This window comes from Chroicocephalus ridibundus, chromosome 11 (genome assembly GCF_963924245.1).
Source record: "Chroicocephalus ridibundus chromosome 11, bChrRid1.1, whole genome shotgun sequence".
In the NCBI taxonomy this organism is placed as follows: domain Eukaryota; kingdom Metazoa; phylum Chordata; class Aves; order Charadriiformes; family Laridae; genus Chroicocephalus; species Chroicocephalus ridibundus.
In genome coordinates, this window is record NC_086294.1 from 21,587,394 (window position 1) to 21,604,442 (window position 17,049).

The following is a 17,049-nucleotide window of genomic DNA, read 5'->3' on the forward strand; positions in this document are numbered from 1 at the left end:
GCACGGTCAGCCGGGAGGGCGTGGCTTAGTGGAGGGGGCGTGGCCGGGCGATTTGCCGCTGGGGGGGCCCGCCGGGTCCGGACCCGGCGGGGTTTGGGGCACGGGCCGGGCCGGGCCGCCGGTCCCTGCCCGTCCTGGTACACCCGCCGCCTGCTCCCGCCCGACCACGCTCCGGCCCCCCGGCAGGGGTGCCCAGCCCGTCCACCGCCCCGGCAGCGGGGCTGGAGGCCGCGCACGGCGGCTCCAGGGAAGGCCCCGCAGCCGCTCCCGGTGGAGGGATGGGTTGCGCCACCGGGCAGGATTGCCGGCACAAACGAGTCGCGTGGGTGCCGGGCTGGCGTGGCGCCCCGGGGCGGCTCACGCGTCCGTGCACCGGCTGGGCGGGCCCTGCTGCCTCCCGCCCCGCCTCCCTCCCATCCATACAGCCCTCCGTCTCTCCCCCACCCTCCCCGCCGTCGGAGCGGCCCCTTTAAGCGCGGCGGTGACGTCAGGGGCGGGCACAGCTGGCGCTGGCGCGCGGCCCGCGGGCACAGCTGGCGGGGGCAGCTGCCGGTGCGGCATGGGTCCGCCCGGCGCGCTGCGGGAGCTGACGCTGGCCCTGGGGGCCGCCGTGGCCGCCCTCGGCTCCCTCCTCTTCATCGCCGTGAAGATCTACTTCCGCGGCACCGGCACCGGCACCGGCACCGGCACCGGCACCGGCACCGGCACCGGCTGGGGCGGATGGTGGGAGCGGGAGCTGCGGGAGCTGCGGGACCGAGCGCCCCCCGGCGACGCGGTAAGCGGCGGGACAGACCCTCGCCGGGATTCCCGGCCACAGGGCCGGGATCTCCCCGGGATCCCCGATACCAGGAGCCCATTACCGGGATCTCAGGGCGGGGATGGGGCAGGGGGTCGGGATTCCTCCGGGTTCTTCAGATCCCCGAGACCGTCCAGCTGGGGACGGGGCAGGGGGTCGGGGTCGTCCCGGTGATCAGCCGGCTGGGGAAGCCCGTGGATCGCCAGCGGGATCCCTCAGAGCACGTGGGGCTGGGAAAGAGGGAGTGGGGTCAGGACCCCCGTGGGATCTCTCACCAGGATCCCCCTGGAGCTGGTCACACTGGATTCCCCAGGATATTCCGCAGGATGACAGCTCTCGGGGACCTTCCTGCAGCCCGTCCTGATGGGAAAGGGGCTCCCGGTCTGAACCACCCCTGGAGCCCACCGGGATGGAGATGGGGGCACGGGGGCTGGGGGGACTGTCAGGACCCCTTGCTCCAGGCTGGTCCCTCAAACAGCTGCCTGAACGTGGGGCTCGGGGTGCCGGGACCAGCCCCACACCCTCCTGTGTCCCCACAGCTGGACTGGCGGCAGGTCCTGGTGCTGGGGCTGGATGGGGCCGGGAAGAGCAGCGTCCTGCACTACATCTGCAGCCAGAAGGCCAGGGACCGCATCGCACCCACCCACGGCTTCAACTCTGCCCAGCTCTTTGTCGAGGGGATGGAGATGGACCTGCTGGAGGGTAAGGCTGGCATGGCCCTAAAGTGGCCTCAAGGTGGCCCCAAGGGCTGAGCCCACACGGCCCAGAGGGTCCCCTTACCCGCTGGCACCAGGCTGGGGACACCGGGCATCCCGGGCAGTGGGAGGTCTGGTTCCCTGGGGTGCTCTGGGGAGGCAGCAGCCCCGCGTGCCCCCACGCCGGTGCCTGATCCTGCCCGTCTCCCGCAGTGGGTGGCAGCCAGAACCTGCGATCCTACTGGCCCCACTACCTGAGCGAGGCCCATGTGCTGGTGTTCGTGGTGGACTCGGTGGACAGGTCGCGCCTGCTGACGGCGCGCCAGGAGCTGCACGCACTGCTGGCTGCCGAGCCCCGGCTGCCACTGGTTGTGCTGGCCAACAAGCAGGTGGGTGTCCATCTGTCCATCCAGCCCTTCAGCTGCCCCCAGAGCTGTTTCCAGTGAAAGTGTCCCTCCCCAGGGCCCCGAGGGGAAATCCTGACACCTAAAATTCACCAGCACTTGTAAAATCTCATTTCTGGGGGCCCGTCTCCTGCAGTCTTCATCAGGAGGCGTGGCTGCCGTTACCAGTGCCCCGGCAAATGAGTTTCAGGAGAGCACCCAGGCGGCAGCATGCAAAATCGCTGAGGGGAAATACATTCCCAAGGCAGGCGGCCAAACGCGTGCCTGGTGCTGCTTCCCCTGAGCGTGTGCCAAAGCGACTCCAGTGCAGCAGCGAGGCAGCCCTGCCTGCGCACCATCCCCGCCAGGACGGGGCTCCTGCCAGCCGGCAGCACGGCTCCCAGCACTGCAGCCCCCAGCACTGCGGCCCCCGGCACCGCTCCCCTCCTGAGCGGCCGCCTCTCTCCCTCGCAGGACAAGAGCGATGCCCTGAGCACGGCAGAGCTACAGGAGGAGCTGGCCCTGCACACCCTCAGCGGGCAGCGGGAGCTCTTCCTCCTGCCCACCAGCGCGACCTGGGACAGCCTGAGCACCGCCACCAGCGTCCTCCACGTGAAGAGCCTGCTGGTCACCCTGCTGTCCCAGCCCTGAGCCCACGGCAGGGGCAGACAGGCTCCCACCCCGGTCACGGCTCCTCTTCGGGCTCTGTGGAGGCGGCTGGGTGGGTGCCGCCGGAGCTCAGACTCGCTGGTAGCAAGTTGCCAGTCCTGGGGCGTTCACTGCACCCCACCAGGTTTGGGGTTGAGCTGCCGCACGGCTGCCCTCGGGGAACACGAGCAGCAGGCTCTGCTCTCTGCTGCGGGGAGAGGGCAGCCGCCTCCCCCAGTTCAGGGATGAAATCTCCCTTGGGCTGGAGGCACAAGCACGGCTCTTACCTCCTGGTGAGCGGGTGAGCGGGAACGTGCAGCACAGGGCAGGGCCCTGCACCTTCATGGAAGCCCTGCGGGATATTTAAATGAACGGGGCCGGACAAGCGAGGTAGCCCTCTTGCCCACTGGCATCCCAGGAGATGGGCTCTCCTTCCCAAAAAACACGCGGAGTTACTGCTGGCGAGCCCTGCCAGTATGGTGCACACCAGTGGGATTAACCCAGGCTGTCCCTCACCGGGGCTGAGCACAGCTCTCAACTCCCCCAACTGTATTTAAAGCCCTGTCTAGGAGATGAAGGCAGGTTTTGGGCAGCCCTGCACTTCCCCATCACCCTCAACAGGGCTAAAGACGGGCTGTTTGATAGGAGCTGCACTCAGCAGGCGTTTGCCCCCTGCCTGGTCTCCCTCCCTCTCAGCTGCCCCGGGGAGAAGGGGAAGGAGCCAGGCTCGGGGCCGCAGGAAGCCCTGCCTGCAGGCGGGAGAATGCTGGGTCCGGCCACGGGATACCAGCTCCTGGAAAACCCATTGGGGAAGCTGGGGAGCGCATCAGGGAAAAGGGAGCACAGGCCGGCCGGTCCCTGCTGCAAAACCTTTTGTACAGTCGCTGCTTCCTTTTATCAATAAAAGAGACTGCTCACTCTGCGCTGCCCTCCAGCTCCTTGGCGGGGAAGGAACCTCCAGCCCGGTCTCCCAGGCTGCAGGCAGGAAGGTCGCTTGTGGGGGAAGGAAGCAACACGTGGCCCCGCTCCAACCTCTGCTGCCTACAGGGAAATCAGCAAAGGCCCAAGCGCCGCCCCCAGCCCCGTTGCTGCAGAGGGTGACATGCACCCCATGCCTGTGTCCCGCGGGTCGGCACCGGGAGCTCTCCGAAGCGGGACTGTGCCAAGCAAGAGCCCACGGGCAAGACACTCACACCAGCTTGAGAGAGCAATTTATTTTAACAAGGCAAAAGAAGTGCTGCCTGCCGCACAGAAAGGGAGCGGCCCAGCGGCCCAGCACGTTCGGTCCCAGCGCCATAAGCCACAGCCAAGAGTCTTTCACGCCTCCTTATTACTGTCTCTGTCTGATAAAGGTCTTTCCTCATCACCAGAGCTTTTGTGTAGCTCAGCTTGCTGGTGCTGAGCCTGTAACTGTCACCTGTTTGTCAGTCCCCGCTCAGTTCAGAATATGGTCACATCAAGCTTGCACTTGCAGGCAAACCTGAAAAAAAAACCGGCAGTCACTGCACATCCATCTTTTCCTGCTTGAGTGATGCAACGAAATCCTTGTACTCCTCGGGATAGAAATTCTTGTACACGTTGATCTTTCTCTTAATCTGCTTGGGAGTATCCTGGTAGTAGTTCTTCTCGTCTCGAGCCATTTCCTGTGACGAAGGAGAGGGTAAGTCAGAGGAGCGGCCCCAAGAGCAAACACCAAACCAGCCCGGCCACGCTCCAAAGGCCCACCCAGGCCGGCTGCGATCACTGCCTGAGTCAGACAGGGATCTGGACAAGGTTCAAAGTGCCACTTCTTAACAATCTGCTGACTGCAAAACAGGATCCAGGACAGAGAGGATCAGCAATTCCCATCCTGCAGAAGAGCCAGGGGTGAATCGCTCCGGGTGCTCCTCTCTCTGGGACAGCCAGTACTCACCTTGTAGTTCTCCCCATGGTTCTGTATCATGTACCGCACGTAGTCAATGAGGTCTCGTGAGAGTGTGTTTGACTTCTTCTCGGGGAGACTGGCCTCATATTCCATCTCTAGGCAGAGGACAGAGACACCATGAAGCAGGGAGGGAAGCAAGCAGCACCTCAGAGGTCCCCAGCCTCCTCCCAAGATCAAGCCCTGCCAGTGCTGCAGAAAGGAGGTGACTCCATCTGCACAGCTCCACAGCTCGCACGCGCAGGGCTGCTTCCCAGGAAAACGAACAAGACAAGAGCCCTCCACGTAGGCTGCAGGCATGCAGGCCACTGCGAGGAGTGGAGCCTTTCCGCCCGGGCTGCAGAGCGTGACTCTTCAGAGCTGCCCAACCCACCACTAAAACATGCAGGGTACTGCAGCCACAGTTTCTTGTCACCCTGGTGCCTGGTTTCAGAGTGACAAGAGCCCCCTTGGGGCTGCAGGCAGAAATGCTGCGAAAAAAGCAGCACAGGAGACAGAGGATACACAGCAACAGCAGAGCTGCTGTTCTGGCTCCCGGCACAGCTCCGGCCTGGCTGGGAACCCCCAGCTGACTGCTGCCAGTGGGGTACTGCTCTACAAGCCCACCAGCCTGGAGAGAAAGCGCGCCCTCCCTGCCCCTGGCGCAGCACAGCCGCTAAGGACAGTCTGGCAGCACAGAAATGAGTGACAAAATAACCCACAGGGCCTTGGGAGAACCCCAAATGCAATGGCAGCGGTGCGGTTCATCAGGAAACCTGCCAAGGCTGGTGAAGCGCTCCCTGGGGAGGACGGAAGTGGCACTGACCGTTCACCACGTAGGGCTTCCGCACTATTTTTTTTCCTTGCCCTCGTCCATCGCTTTCCACCTCCATCCCCTGTGTTAAATGAGAGAGAAGGCAACTTAAGAAAAGCATGTTCAGAAGAGAGACATGTCCCCATATATTGCTCCCAAAACTGCAAACAGCTTACACAACGTCTGCAAGGACCAAAACACCTCAGCTGGCTTTAAGCAGAGCCTTATTTGCGCCATTAAGCTAGCCCATGGGCAAACCTGTTGCACGAGCAATACTGTGTGAACCGAGACAAGTGACAAACAAGGTCACGCCTGTTTTTTTTCCATGAGTGTGATGTTTCACGGGGCCACCTTTCGCAGTACCCACCAACGCAGGCAGGCTGGGCTGGCGCCGCTGTGCACAAAGAAGCTTTCTTTGTTATCAGAAGCAACTGGGCTGCCGCGTTCCCAGCCCCACCTCTCTCTGGCAAGTCCCAAGAGAATGACTGATGTTATTTATACTTGTTCTAAAATCCATTATTCCTCCGTGACACTGCAGCTCGTTCCCACGCTTGCATCTTGGCGACAAAAGCGTATTGATAAAGATAGGAGGCCCATCCGCCTACAGAGGCTGATCCAGAGCCACCTGATCCACGCTCCAAGGCGGGCTGCTCTCCACGCTGCTTTTCCCCAGCCTGTCCTGGGGAAGGGCCTGGCCTCCCACCCCCCCGAGAGGAGCAGCCGCGGCCGAGCCCCCCCTGCCCTTCCCCGGCGGGCCACGGCCACACTTACCAGCAGCTTCTTCTTGGGGATGGGGACGGCCTTGTTGGGATCCTCGGCCAGGCCCATCTCGGCCAGGTTCTGCGCCACCGACTTGGTGGGGTCCCAGGCATGGCGGATGTGCGAGCTGCGCGGGGAGAGGCACCGGCATCACGGTCACCCTCCCCGCGCGGCGGGGGGTCCCCCGTCCCCACAGCCCCCACCCAGACGTGCGGCAGGTGCCCCCCACCCGCACCCCGGGGCACCCGCTCCCACACGGCGTGGCGGGCCCACGCCCGGCCCCGCGTCCCCCCGCGTGCCCACCCACGCGCCCTCCGCCGCCTCACCAGGCGATGCGCGGGGCGGCGCGGCGGCGGGCGCTGCGGTAGAGCCGCTTGCGGTTGAGATTGTAGGAGTATTTCTGCCGCCGGCTCTTCCCCTTGGCCTTCGGCATGGCGGCACCACGCTGCTGCTGCCGAGCGCCGGGCCGGGCCGCGCCGCGGGGCACCACGGGAAGTGTAGTCCCGCTCCCGCAGCACCGCCCTGAGGGTCGGCCCACCGTGGACTACAGCCCCCGGCATGCCTCGCGGCGGGCTACTGGGAGCTCCCCCCCCCCCGCGTCCATTGGCCGTGCGGCGCTTCCTGGCTACGGCAGCCGGGGAGGGCCGCGGGTGGTCACCTTCGCTGCCGGCCGCAGTCATGGCGGCCGGGCCTCCCCCGCCGCTGGAGCCCAGCCCGCTGCCCGTGTTCAGCGAGGAGGGCTTCGGGGACAAGTTCCTGCGCAAGACCCGCGAGAACCCCCTGGTGCCGCTCGGTGAGGGGGCAGGGCCGGGGGGGGGAGGATGATGGGGAAGGGCCGGGGCGATGGGGGCTGGCGACGGGGGAGGGCAGCGAACAGCGGGTCGGCTCCTCTTGGGCCCAAACCCGAGGGGCTGCCCTCGGGGGGGACATGTCCCTGCTTTGAGGGTGTTGTCTCACAAGCCAGCAGTGCTCAGGTGCGGGGGGATGTGGGGGGAGATGTGGGGGGGGGATGTGGGGTCAAGATGGAGGTGTGGGCCTCACCTCGCAGCCCCAGCCCTGCTCCGCTGAGCCCTCTCTCCGTCCTTCTCTGCAGGCTGCCTCTGCACGGTGGGCGTCCTGACCTACGGACTGATCAGCTTCAAGAGAGGCAACACCCGTCGGTCCCAGCTGATGATGCGGGCACGTATCCTGGCCCAGGGCTTCACCTTCGCGGCCCTCCTGGGAGGCATGGTGGTCACAGCCATGAAATCTAAAAACTGAAATCAGGGAAGAGAGAAGCTGCGGCCGCAGGTGTGTGCCTGCTAGCCTGTGCCGCAGCTGGCAGGGTGGATTCTGGCTGCGGATGGAGTTTTCCCAGAGACAGTTGTGGTGCCTCGGTGGAGCTCAGAGAGGCTCAGTGTTCCAGAGCACTAGAAATGCAGCTAATACACCTCTGTGATTTAACCTGAAATTTGGGCTGTGGCATTTTTTGATTCTCTGAGAGCTTATCCTCCTGCGACACCAGAGGCTGCGCCTCACTAAGGCTCTCCACCCCTGTCAGACCTCTTGGTATTGTCACAGTCTGTTAAAATTGTGTCCTGTGGGTCATGGTCTGCACTGAGGTGTGGCTTTAGTCAGGCCGCGCACCAGCATTTGAGAAATGATCTGGCTGCGTAGGAAGGAACAGCTCTGTTTATGGCTTGATCCTGGCAGGACAGAGTTCATAAGCAGCGGGTGAGTTGTTTGGGGAGAATATGTAATCTGTTCAGTTGCAACCGGTGAGTAATAAAGTGAATTGCAGCGAGATTCTAACTGATGCTGGATTGCAGAGCATTGAGAAGCCAGAAGAGTAAATAGTGTAGGAAGGAAAGGGAGCGGGCACGGCTGCCTTGAAGCTGTGGTGGTGCAAGCAGGACACAAGAGATGTGACTCCCTGCAAAAACAAGTTGGGAACTCACATTTGCAAAACAGGCCCTGGCTGCGTTCTCTGGGACGCGCTGCTGCTTCAGCTGCCTTTGCTGGCAAGTTGGTTCCTGCGCAGCTCGCTGCTTTTTGTGAGTTGGAACTGGCTGCTGAGCAAGTGTCCTCTTCCCGAAGGGAGCTGCAATGCCTGTGTGTCGTGACAAACATCATCATGGGCAGCTCTGAGTCCTGCTGTTGGCATTGGACCATTTGGGTCATACCGGGGGTGTTTGGTGGGCAAGGGGGCTTTGCTCTCCCACGTCAGGGCTGCACAGCAGGGAGGAAGTGGGGCCGTTGGATCTGTTTGCTGTGTGGCTGCAGCAGCTTGTACCTGCCTGGATGAGGAGAAGAAGCTGGGCTCCGCACAATTCAATGTGAATCAAGAGAAGCCACTTTAATGCATTTTAACCTGTTCTTTTATACATTATGACTAAGTGTTCACGCGCTTTAGCAATCTCCGATTGGTTTCAAGCCTTGTTCATGCAGCAAGCATGTGAGCCTAGGCGGGAGCTGGTTGGTGCACTCAGATCCTGTTGACCCTGTCTGGGTCTCATCGTGTTCCCTTTATGCCGGTGAAGCCAGCGCTTTTCTTCCTCTTTTTGCTCTCCCAGGGTGACCTTAACTGGCCTTTGTTGGGGTCATTGTTCAGTCCAGGCTTTCATATGGCTGGCTCACATGGCCGTTTTCTTCTAGATACAATCCCACACCTGCAGGCAGAGAGTATCTCTGCAGGGGAAGGGGGCTAACGATGCTGCGATGCCTCCTCACTTTGAGCTGCCCGGGGCGTTTCCAGGCTTTGCCCTCTGGGTGTCTTCATGTTGGAGCCTCTGCCCTGGCCCTCCCTGGCCTGCGGTGGCTTTGCAGCCGGCCACCTGGCAGCTGGCTTGTGCCGCTTTGCCCTTACAAGCAGCTCTGTGGGACAGGGTGAGGAGTAAACTCACTCTGCCCATGAACGAGTGCTTGGTTTTTCCCATCTGGGGAATCATGGTGCCGGTGGCCCTTGACAAGGAGAAGGGGAAGGCTCTCACCCACCAGAGCTGATTTCTGAAACGTGAGGGTGGGGACAAGCCATCGCCGGTGCTCAGCAGGGTGAGCTCCACCTCTGCACCAGGGAGCCCAGGGCTCTGCCAGCTGCAGGGCCGTCCGCATTCCCCGTTTGGCTGCCTGCTCAGCACGTCTTTCCCAGAAGAAGCCGCTTTTGGCTCCTTCGCTAGCACTTCCAGCCCAGGACAGGGCTGCGGGAGGCAGCTGGTGGGCAGATCGACCAGTGCAATCCCTTGGCAGCCCAGGGACGGGCGCGGTGAGCTGGGGAGTAGCTCAGGCCACCTGGACAAGCACGAGCTCACGATTCCTGGGGGCACAGCAGAGCCCCCCAGTCCTGCTGCCACCACTTCTGCCCCAGCCTAGCGCAAACCCTCTGGCCCTTCCCCTCCCTATTTTTTTGCTGTAGGATGTGGTTCTCCTCCAGCCCCATCCTTTCCACAGAAGGCTTCATGGCTGTGGGTTCTCCTAAACACACACCCGTGTGTTGCTGAAGTGGAAAGACGACAGTGCCCTGTGGGATTGTAGATGTGGTTTATTGTCACAGGTAATTTGAACAGTCACAGATACCAAAGCCGAGGGGATGTAGAACAGCTGTGGGCACGGCTCCTCGGGAGCTGGCTGCCCCTGCCTGACATGAGGGGCACAGCAGCTGGGGGACCCAGGGGCTCAGCTGCCTGCGGAGCCAGAGGGACAGAGCGCGAGGGGCGCTCCTACCCCCAGCGCTTCCCGTTGCTCTGCAGTGAAAGGGAGAGGCAGGCAGCCAAATCCCGAGGTATCCTGCATTGGCGTCCATCCTGCGCTGCAGCAGAGCTGCCTATGCGTGCTGGAGCGCAGGGGGACAGCGTAGGAGTGATCAGCCCTACAGACAAGGGGGCGCGATCCCAGCACACAACACCAAGTGACTCCCCACGCACCCATTTCCCTTTCCAGCCCGCTGCTGAGCCCCTGCCCCAGAGCACCCCGCGAGGGCTGCAGCAGCAGGGCAGGTGACCTTCCTGACTCGCAGAGCCATAGCTGCAGGCCAGCACAGCTCTGCACACTTGCTTTATCAGCTGAGCAGGGCTCTGCAGTGAGGCTCAAGCAAATGTTTTGTGGGCTTTGCTGCATGTCCCCCCAGCGTGCTGCTGCAAGCTCTTCCCAAGCCCCCAGTGGGCCAGAAACATGGCACAGTGCACACAGGCCTCCCCCTCTCCTGCTAGCTGGAGTTCTGCATGTTTCAAGGGCTGGGACTCCGAGCCAGAGGGGCTGGTTGCTGGTCCCACCAAGCAAAAGAGAGAAAGCTGGTGTTTGGGCAAGAAAGCTTGTGCCTTGTAGGGCAGGGAGCGCAACTGCGGCATCTCACCACACTGCCTTAGGTGTGCAAATCCAGCAGGGACCAGAGAGGAGCCCACAGAGCAGCTGCAGACAGACGCGCGGCTTGTTGTCCAGGGACGGCACAAACCCCAGCACCAGAACTGCCCAATCCTGCTCTGGGCCCCTGGGTTAGGGAGCCGGAGGCTCAACCTGCCCCACAGCAGCTGGACCTTCCTACCTGCTTCCCTGCAAGCACACAGCCTCTGCCTCCCATCCTAGTAGCAGGGAAAGGAGCAGAGCAGAGCCAAGGGCCCCCAAAGTCTGGCACCCCACATTCCCAACTGCTGGTGGCCTTGGGGGAGGGACAGAAAACATCCTGCACACTCACCCCATGGCCCCTCCTGGTGCCCTGCATCACCATGCTGCCTGGCACCAGCAGTCCCACAGGACAGACGGGACACAGACACTGCTACTGCTGCTCGGAGCCCTGACAGCTTTTCAGAGTGTGCAGCCAGGCTGGGGAGAGTCCTGCTGGGCTTGGGGCAACCGCTGGCAGTCCCGGCCCAGCCTGGCTGCCTGCACTTGCATTCCTCAGGCCCTGCAGCCGCGCTCCCTGCAGGACCTTGTGATGCGGAGCTGAGTCAGGGCTGTTCCTCTGCCCTCCCAGCCCCGCAGCCAGCTCTGCTCTAAACCCCGCCAGAAAGGCAGACGGGTGCCAGGGGTCCCACTAGGATCACTGCCCTGTGGCTAAGACCCAGGCCCAGACGCGGGGCTGCCATGCCTACACTCACCCAGCACCAGGACAGGCGCAGGCAGGTTTATTCCCAGCACAGGGATGAGGTGGGGAACAGCGGGCGCTGTGTTCCCCCTCTCACCCAGCCAGGCGCCCGGGCACAACCTCTCGCAGAGCCCAGGCTGGGGGCTCTCCCCCGAACTCAGCTCTGCCACCCAGTGTCGCTTCCCGGGAAATGCCACAGTAATAAATAAGTGTAGAAAGAGACTGATGCACCTTTTAAGCAAAGGAAAACCATGGGGAGAGTTACAACCAGTGACTCGAGTGCAGCCGAGGCACACACCAGGGAGAAGGGGGCAGGCAGGGTGAGGCCCCTCATGGGCTGGCCCCACGAAGCCGCCGGTGAGCCTGGCTTTGCCCCGCTGCGCTCCAGGCCGTGACAGGCGGCAACTAGCGGGACAGGGGCGTCTGTTTGAGGGAGATGAGCACCGAGCGCATCCGCGAGACATCCTTGCTCTGCTTGCTGCTCTTGGGGTTGAAATCACAGAGCTGGGCCACCTTCTCCCACTCAGAGCCCGGGGTTTCCTCCTTGGACTCCTTCAGAAATGCTTCCTCTGAGGCCCTGTGGAGACATTGAAGGTTGTCACTGGCAGAACCCTTTCCAAGGAGACCCTCCCCTCTGCCTGGGAACCTTTCATGTCCCTGCTTTGTGTCCCCGCTTTCTGTCCCCTTGCTCCAGCCAATGAGCTCGGCGTCCTCTGGGATCCAGAGACACACGATGCTCAAGGCTGCGCTCACCCAAGACATCATTTGTCCAGGGGCACTGGGGTGTCTGCCTGCTCCCAAGACTTCTCCACCCCCAGAGCTATGCCCCAAAAGGCACAAAACCCCACGGCTTTGCCTCTTCAACCAGCCCCCACGGGGGCATTTCCAGGAGCTCCATTTGCCTCCTAAGACTCCACCATTTGGAGACGTTCAGTTGCATCGTCCTCCCTCCAGGACCTCACCAGGGCCCAGGACCTCCCAGCATCCCCCCTCCCCTTGGCTGGACAGCCCGTTCTGGGGCCAGGACCCCCAGACCCTGCGGGGCAGGATATGGTCTGTAAGTGGCACATACACATAGCCAATCACATCGGCGTCCGGCTGCTGGTAAAAGGCTTTGTCAGCGATCCTAGCCCCCGAGGCACAGACAAGAGAGAGAGCGCAGAGCAGACAGGCAGGCAGAGGGTTAGGAAGAGAGAAACAGAGAGGGGGTTAGCGTCCTCCCGCAGAGCGTGACCCACTCACCACACCAGGAAAACCTGCCCATGATGGCAGGGCTGCACAGACAGTGCCCCAACCCTGCCCCGATGTGAGGCCCACGCGGGGGGCAGCAGGCAGTGAGATCCCAGGGTGGTCCCAGCCAGGGCGGCTCTGCACAGCCACCAGAGCCACTAGAAGCCCTGGAGCCTCTCCCCTTGCCTGGCAAAGCTCTGGCCCTGTAGGGCTGGGCCCCACTGTGGGGAAAGAGGCTCCCAGACATCCCAGGAAGGCAGATCTGGCTGTACAGCAGCTCCTGTCGTAGCCCTCATGGCCACGCTACCCCGACATACCTGTTGTTTGCCCGGTTCTTCTCCATCTGCTCATTCTGACGCAGGTTCCACTCCTCCAGGTCCTTCTTGGCCTTCTCACGCCATTCCTGCTCAGTCACCTTCGATGCTGCATCTAAGGCCAGAGCAAGACAGACCCCATCAGCCAGACTGGCACCCACTGGGTCTGCTGGGCAACCCCTCAGCAGGCAGGACAGCTGCAGCGCCCCAGGCCTGTCTAGTACTGTCTGAAAGGCACCACTGCCCCAAGGACAGCAGATCTTTGGCAGGGAACCCATGCAATGCAGCCTGGGGCATGAGACACCTCTCTGGGATGCAGCAGGGTCACTGCCAGATGAGAGACCCCAAGAGGCCCAACTGCCACATCGCAAGGTGCCACGGGTGTGGCCACACATGGCCTTGGGTCTCACCCAGCTCCTCCAGGCGCTTCTTCTGCTCCTCCCTCCACTTGCGGATGCTCTCAGGTTCCTGGGTCAGCCGGTCAGCCTTGGCTATGGCTGCGTAGGCATCTGTGGGGCCGTTGGACTCCTGCAGGAGATGAGCACCTCGCCATCAGCACCAGCTCCTCCCACAGCCCAGCTCAGCCACCTGGAAGGGCTGGCAGCGCAGGGCAGGACTCCACGCTCCCAGCACTCACACAAGCCAAGATAGGAGGTAGGGAGGATGACACAATGGGACATCTGGGACAGTGCTGCTTAAGCTGCTGTCCCAGCTCCAGATCCTGTCACCCAGAAAGAATTCCCAGTGTTCCTCTCCTTGACTTGCTGCTCACTGCCAACACAGCTCTCGCACCCTCTGGGCAGCCCCACAGCAGAGGACAGCCACCGTTTTTGTGACGTGCTCCCCAACAGCACTGGGCTTCCCTGGCCCTGACTGGGGCTGAGGCAGCCCCAGGACTCTGCGTTGTTACAGGCTTGGCCCCAACAGACGGGGAGAGCCCAGGCAGCACCCAAGGGAGGTACCACACTCTCCACGGACACCAGCCTGCAGGCAAGAGCCTCCCTTGCTCCTCTGAGCCGAGCTGCCTGTACAGCTCCCGTCAGATCCAGCACTACGCTGGCTCAGCGCCGCTCCTAACACCCTCCACTGGCCGGGATGCCCAGCCCGACACCAAGCTCAGCAATGGGATTAAGGCTTTCCTCCGAGATCCCCAATCTAATTAAGTCTGTCCCGTTTCTGATGTGATTATCATCCCGCAAACTAGGCACAGGCAATGCACATGCCACACTGCTGGGCACTGAGCGGGGTGAAGCGGCGGGGGGCACTCAGACACAAGCTGTGCATCCTTGTCAGATGCATGCACAGCTTCTCCTGTAGACAGCAGAGCTGGCCTTCGAGCTTTCAGAAGGAGCTGAGACCCAGGTGGGTGGCCCCCACGAAACACCCTTGGCCATGGGGCAAGTGAGTTTAATGGAGATGCTGCAGAGTCAGCAAAGCGAGTGTCCCACGGCAGCCATGTCCTCACTCCTGCCTCTGCCAAGAGATGCTCCTGACTGCCCCGAAGGACTCCAGGAGCTACCCAGGCTGGAGAGAGGGGGCTTCTGTAAGGGATGGAGGATTTGTCATCTGCTTTTAGGGCCTAGTCATTTGTTCAGGGCACAGGCCACCTGCAAACAGATCTGGGACAGGTCTTGAGAGGCAGGACCAATCTTCTTTGAGCGGGGGTGAGAATGGGGCAGCCAGGACTCTCACCCGAGCCCCAGGCCTTTCCAGGGGCACCATAGCTGTTCTGCAGCTGGATAGCAAACTCCAGTCAATCCTGGACGCAGAGCAGAGGAGTGCTGGCTCCATATCCACCCAGTCTCCCTTAGCACCACTGGGACAGGATAAGGGACTGAGCTCTCACCTGAAAGACATCTCCATTGACAGTGGCTCCTCCATTCTGGAAACCAGCTAGAGAAAAAGTAAGAGAGAAAGAAAAACACAACTATGGCAGCTGCAAGTAATCCTAGAGGGGCTGCTGTTCACGAAACAGAAGCAAATCAGTTCCTGAGATTTTGGCTGTGCCATTTCCAGCCCAGCACACCCATCCACCACAGCCTCACATACATGGGCCAGGCCCAGTGGTCTCCTGTCCTTGGTGGGATTCAGCCAGCACCTCTCTCTCTCCTAGACAAGCCTCTCCAGGCACTTATGTCTTTATGGTGTTTTCACTGGTGTTTTATCTTATCTGAAGACTAAGGAAACTGTTCCAGGCATGAGGCCGGACACAGGCAGGCACGCTGATTGTAGAAAGACAACCTGACCAACGCCAACCAGCAGGAAGCCAGGCAGAGGCTGCCGATGGACACAGCCAGCTGACCCAGAAGCTGTCGGCCCAGTGCCCAGCAGTGCAGGGCTGTGAAGGGAAGGCAACCCTGCCAGGGACAGAGCCCACAGGAACACTGCAGTGTGCTCCGCCAGGAGAGGAGGGCTGGCGTGTGCACCGAGGTTCTCGAGAGCCCACCTGGGGGGATGCCCCTAGGACAATCTGCAAGGTTAGGGCCGGGAATGAGGCACCACTGACACCCACAGCTGGGGTACAGCTCATCTCCCCCCCAGCCCCACAGAACTCTGAGAGCTGGCCACCAGGCCAGCCCCGTGCAGAGGTCCCCGCTGCTGGGAGAGAAGAGGCTTTGAAGGAGGCATACTGCAGGCCCTGAGCTCTCCCCAGTGACAACCACACGGCTTTTACCAGCCGGCTAGCTGCGGGCACGGGCAGCCGCACAGCCACGGCACAGCTCAAACAAGCACCATCCCCACAGTGCTCGCCCCCACAGTGCAGTTCCGACTACACCCAGCTCCAGCCTGTCTGACTGCATTTATCACCATGGCTGTCAACACTTCTCCAGGCCCAGATCTGCTTTTGCGGCCCTGCGTATGGAGAGGTGAAACCACTGCTGCATGGAGAGCACAAGGCGTCCCTGCAGGCCTGGGTTATGGGAAGGAGCCAGAGTATTGTGGCAGCAGTGTCCCTACGTCCATGCAGAGAGCAGACCCTGCCCTGAAGATCAGGATTAGCACATTCTACCTGCAGGGCCTGGGACCACAATGCCACAGTGGAAATGCCTTCCATTTTGCACCCCAAAGGGCTCTCCTGCCTGTGTGGACAGTGACAGGGCTGTCAGTGCTCCTTAGCTCCGCCTGGATGCCTCTCACACTGACCTAGCTGGGGGCACTCAGACATGGAGATGGGAGTCCATCCAACTGAGGGAACCCAGCCTGAGCACACAGGGGGAGAAATCACCCCACAGCTGTCATGTCCCAGCTCAGGATTCACCCCACATCCTGAGGCTTGAGAGGGAACCCCAACATCAAGCCCTTTATCACCAAGCACAGGCCCCGGATAGTCCTTACGGGAAGGCAGGCCTGATCCACTGGGGAAACCCTGCTGCCCGCCCACTGGGGGTGCAGCATGGACCCCATCACCCACTGGGGATGCAGGGCATCCCGCGGGGAACCCCAGCCCCGCGGGGAGGGGAGCCTGGAGGGGAACCCCTGCCTGCCGTGGGTACAAAGTCCTCCTTTACACCCATGGGGGTGGCACGACAGCCCGCTCCGTGCCCGCCGGGCGCGCAGCCAGCGGACCCCCCGGGCAGGCCCGGCGCGGCGCTCACCCGGTTCCGGCGGGGCCGCCTGCCCGGCCGGGGCGGTGGCCGATTCGCCGTCGGTCGGCCCGAACCCCTCGTCGTTCTCGATGACGGCGATCTCGCTCTCCTGCTGGGCCAGGAAGGCGGCGGCCGGGTCCTCCTCGGCGCCGGCCCCCTCGGACGAGGAAAAGAAGCCGAAGTCGTCGGCCATGGCCCGGCCCGTCCGCCGCGCTCCCGCTCCGGCTGCTCGGCTGGGCTGGGCCCGAGTGGGCCCGGGCGGAGCTGTCACTGCGGCGGCGGGCGGGGCGGCCGCCTTGACATCAGCGACGGGGCGGCCCCGCCGGCCGCGTCCCGCTTCCCCGCCTCCCGGCGCAGCGCCAGGCCGGGAGTCGGTCGCAGCTCGCTCTCCGCATCGCCGCTGCCGGGACGGGACGGGCGCGGCCCCACCGCGGGCATGGAGGGCCGGGGCTGCTCGGCCGCCTCCCCTCGCGCTCGCCGGGCCGTGGTCCCGGGGCACCGTCCCCACCCGCGCGTGTACTCGTAGCGCTGCGGGGTGGGAGCGGGCGGCCCCTCACTGCCACCATCTTGAGTGGCGGCCGCCATCTTGGGTGGAGCCGCCGCCGCTGGACGGGCGACGCGGCGGGACGGGAGGTGGCCGGGGCAGCACCCACCCAGTGGCGGACAGGCCACTCCGGTGACAAGCAACTCCCGAGGGGCTCCGGTCCGCCTCCCCCCTCCCGCGGGGCCCGCTCCCACAGCCAAAGGCAGCCCCCCCTCCACCCCGGCCAGCTCCGGAAACGCCCGAGCGGCTTTCGGCACACTTCGGAACTCTTCGGAGCGCCAAGCCCCGCCGATGAGACTCGGGTATTTCCGGAACGGCCCGAG

General features: G+C 62.8%; 4 protein-coding genes across 6 annotated transcripts; 2 read left to right on the plus strand and 2 right to left on the minus strand.

The window, feature by feature from the left end:
* The first annotated feature begins 293 nt into the window (after nucleotides 1-293).
* On the plus strand, nucleotides 294-3,444 carry ARL10 (ADP ribosylation factor like GTPase 10). 2 transcript variants are annotated; one of them, XM_063349446.1, is made up of 4 exons: nucleotides 294-775; nucleotides 1,336-1,498; nucleotides 1,705-1,880; nucleotides 2,349-3,444. In XM_063349446.1, exons 1-4 carry the CDS (start codon nucleotides 560-562, stop codon nucleotides 2,523-2,525), a joined length of 732 nt encoding a protein of 243 aa, XP_063205516.1. In that variant the 5' UTR covers nucleotides 294-559; the 3' UTR covers nucleotides 2,526-3,444. The 2 variants fall into 2 exon arrangements, with proteins under 2 accessions (XP_063205516.1, XP_063205515.1); XM_063349445.1 differs by having other exon boundaries at nucleotides 644-775; nucleotides 1,310-1,498.
* A 272-nt stretch (nucleotides 3,445-3,716) lies between these two features.
* On the minus strand, nucleotides 3,717-6,481 carry NOP16 (NOP16 nucleolar protein). The gene is made up of 5 exons (XM_063349447.1): nucleotides 6,322-6,481; nucleotides 6,008-6,122; nucleotides 5,249-5,318; nucleotides 4,435-4,541; nucleotides 3,717-4,165 (listed from the first exon to the last, which is right to left on the minus strand). Exons 1-5 carry the CDS (start codon nucleotides 6,426-6,428, stop codon nucleotides 4,022-4,024), a joined length of 543 nt encoding a protein of 180 aa, XP_063205517.1. The 5' UTR covers nucleotides 6,429-6,481; the 3' UTR covers nucleotides 3,717-4,021.
* Nucleotides 6,482-6,598: 117 nt separating this feature from the next.
* HIGD2A (HIG1 hypoxia inducible domain family member 2A) lies at nucleotides 6,599-7,780 on the plus strand. Its single transcript, XM_063349450.1, has 2 exons — nucleotides 6,599-6,788; nucleotides 7,089-7,780. Exons 1-2 carry the CDS (start codon nucleotides 6,674-6,676, stop codon nucleotides 7,253-7,255), a joined length of 282 nt encoding a protein of 93 aa, XP_063205520.1. The 5' UTR covers nucleotides 6,599-6,673; the 3' UTR covers nucleotides 7,256-7,780.
* A 1,717-nt stretch (nucleotides 7,781-9,497) lies between these two features.
* CLTB (clathrin light chain B) lies at nucleotides 9,498-16,388 on the minus strand. Of its 2 annotated transcripts, XM_063349442.1 has the most exons (6): nucleotides 16,192-16,388; nucleotides 14,442-14,488; nucleotides 13,006-13,123; nucleotides 12,599-12,710; nucleotides 12,124-12,177; nucleotides 9,498-11,628 (listed from the first exon to the last, which is right to left on the minus strand). In XM_063349442.1, the coding sequence occupies exons 1-6, from the start codon at nucleotides 16,373-16,375 to the stop codon at nucleotides 11,457-11,459; spliced, it is 687 nt and encodes a 228-aa protein (XP_063205512.1). In that variant the 5' UTR covers nucleotides 16,376-16,388; the 3' UTR covers nucleotides 9,498-11,456. The 2 variants fall into 2 exon arrangements, with proteins under 2 accessions (XP_063205512.1, XP_063205513.1); XM_063349443.1 differs by lacking the exon at nucleotides 12,124-12,177.
* Nucleotides 16,389-17,049: the final 661 nt, after the last annotated feature.

Coding starts and splice junctions, on each gene's coding strand:
- ARL10 (XM_063349446.1), top strand. CDS start 560: ATGGGTCCGCCCGGCGCGCTGCGGGAGCTGACGCTGGCCCTGGGGGCC. Junction 776..1,335: donor GAGCGCCCCCCGGCGACGCG/GTAAGCGGCGGG, acceptor GTGTCCCCACAG/CTGGACTGGCGGCAGGTCCT. Junction 1,499..1,704: donor GGAGATGGACCTGCTGGAGG/GTAAGGCTGGCA, acceptor CGTCTCCCGCAG/TGGGTGGCAGCCAGAACCTG.
- NOP16 (XM_063349447.1), bottom strand. CDS start 6,428: ATGCCGAAGGCCAAGGGGAAGAGCCGGCGGCAGAAATACTCCTACAAT. Junction 6,123..6,321: donor GCCGCCCCGCGCATCGCCTG/GTGAGGCGGCGG, acceptor CTCCCCGCGCAG/CTCGCACATCCGCCATGCCT. Junction 5,319..6,007: donor TCCCCAAGAAGAAGCTGCTG/GTAAGTGTGGCC, acceptor CATTTAACACAG/GGGATGGAGGTGGAAAGCGA.
- HIGD2A (XM_063349450.1), top strand. CDS start 6,674: ATGGCGGCCGGGCCTCCCCCGCCGCTGGAGCCCAGCCCGCTGCCCGTG. Junction 6,789..7,088: donor GAACCCCCTGGTGCCGCTCG/GTGAGGGGGCAG, acceptor CCTTCTCTGCAG/GCTGCCTCTGCACGGTGGGC.
- CLTB (XM_063349442.1), bottom strand. CDS start 16,375: ATGGCCGACGACTTCGGCTTCTTTTCCTCGTCCGAGGGGGCCGGCGCC. Junction 12,711..13,005: donor GAAGCGCCTGGAGGAGCTGG/GTGAGACCCAAG, acceptor CTCTGGCCTTAG/ATGCAGCATCGAAGGTGACT. Junction 11,629..12,123: donor GCCGATGTGATTGGCTATGT/GTATGTGCCACT, acceptor ATGTCTCCACAG/GGCCTCAGAGGAAGCATTTC.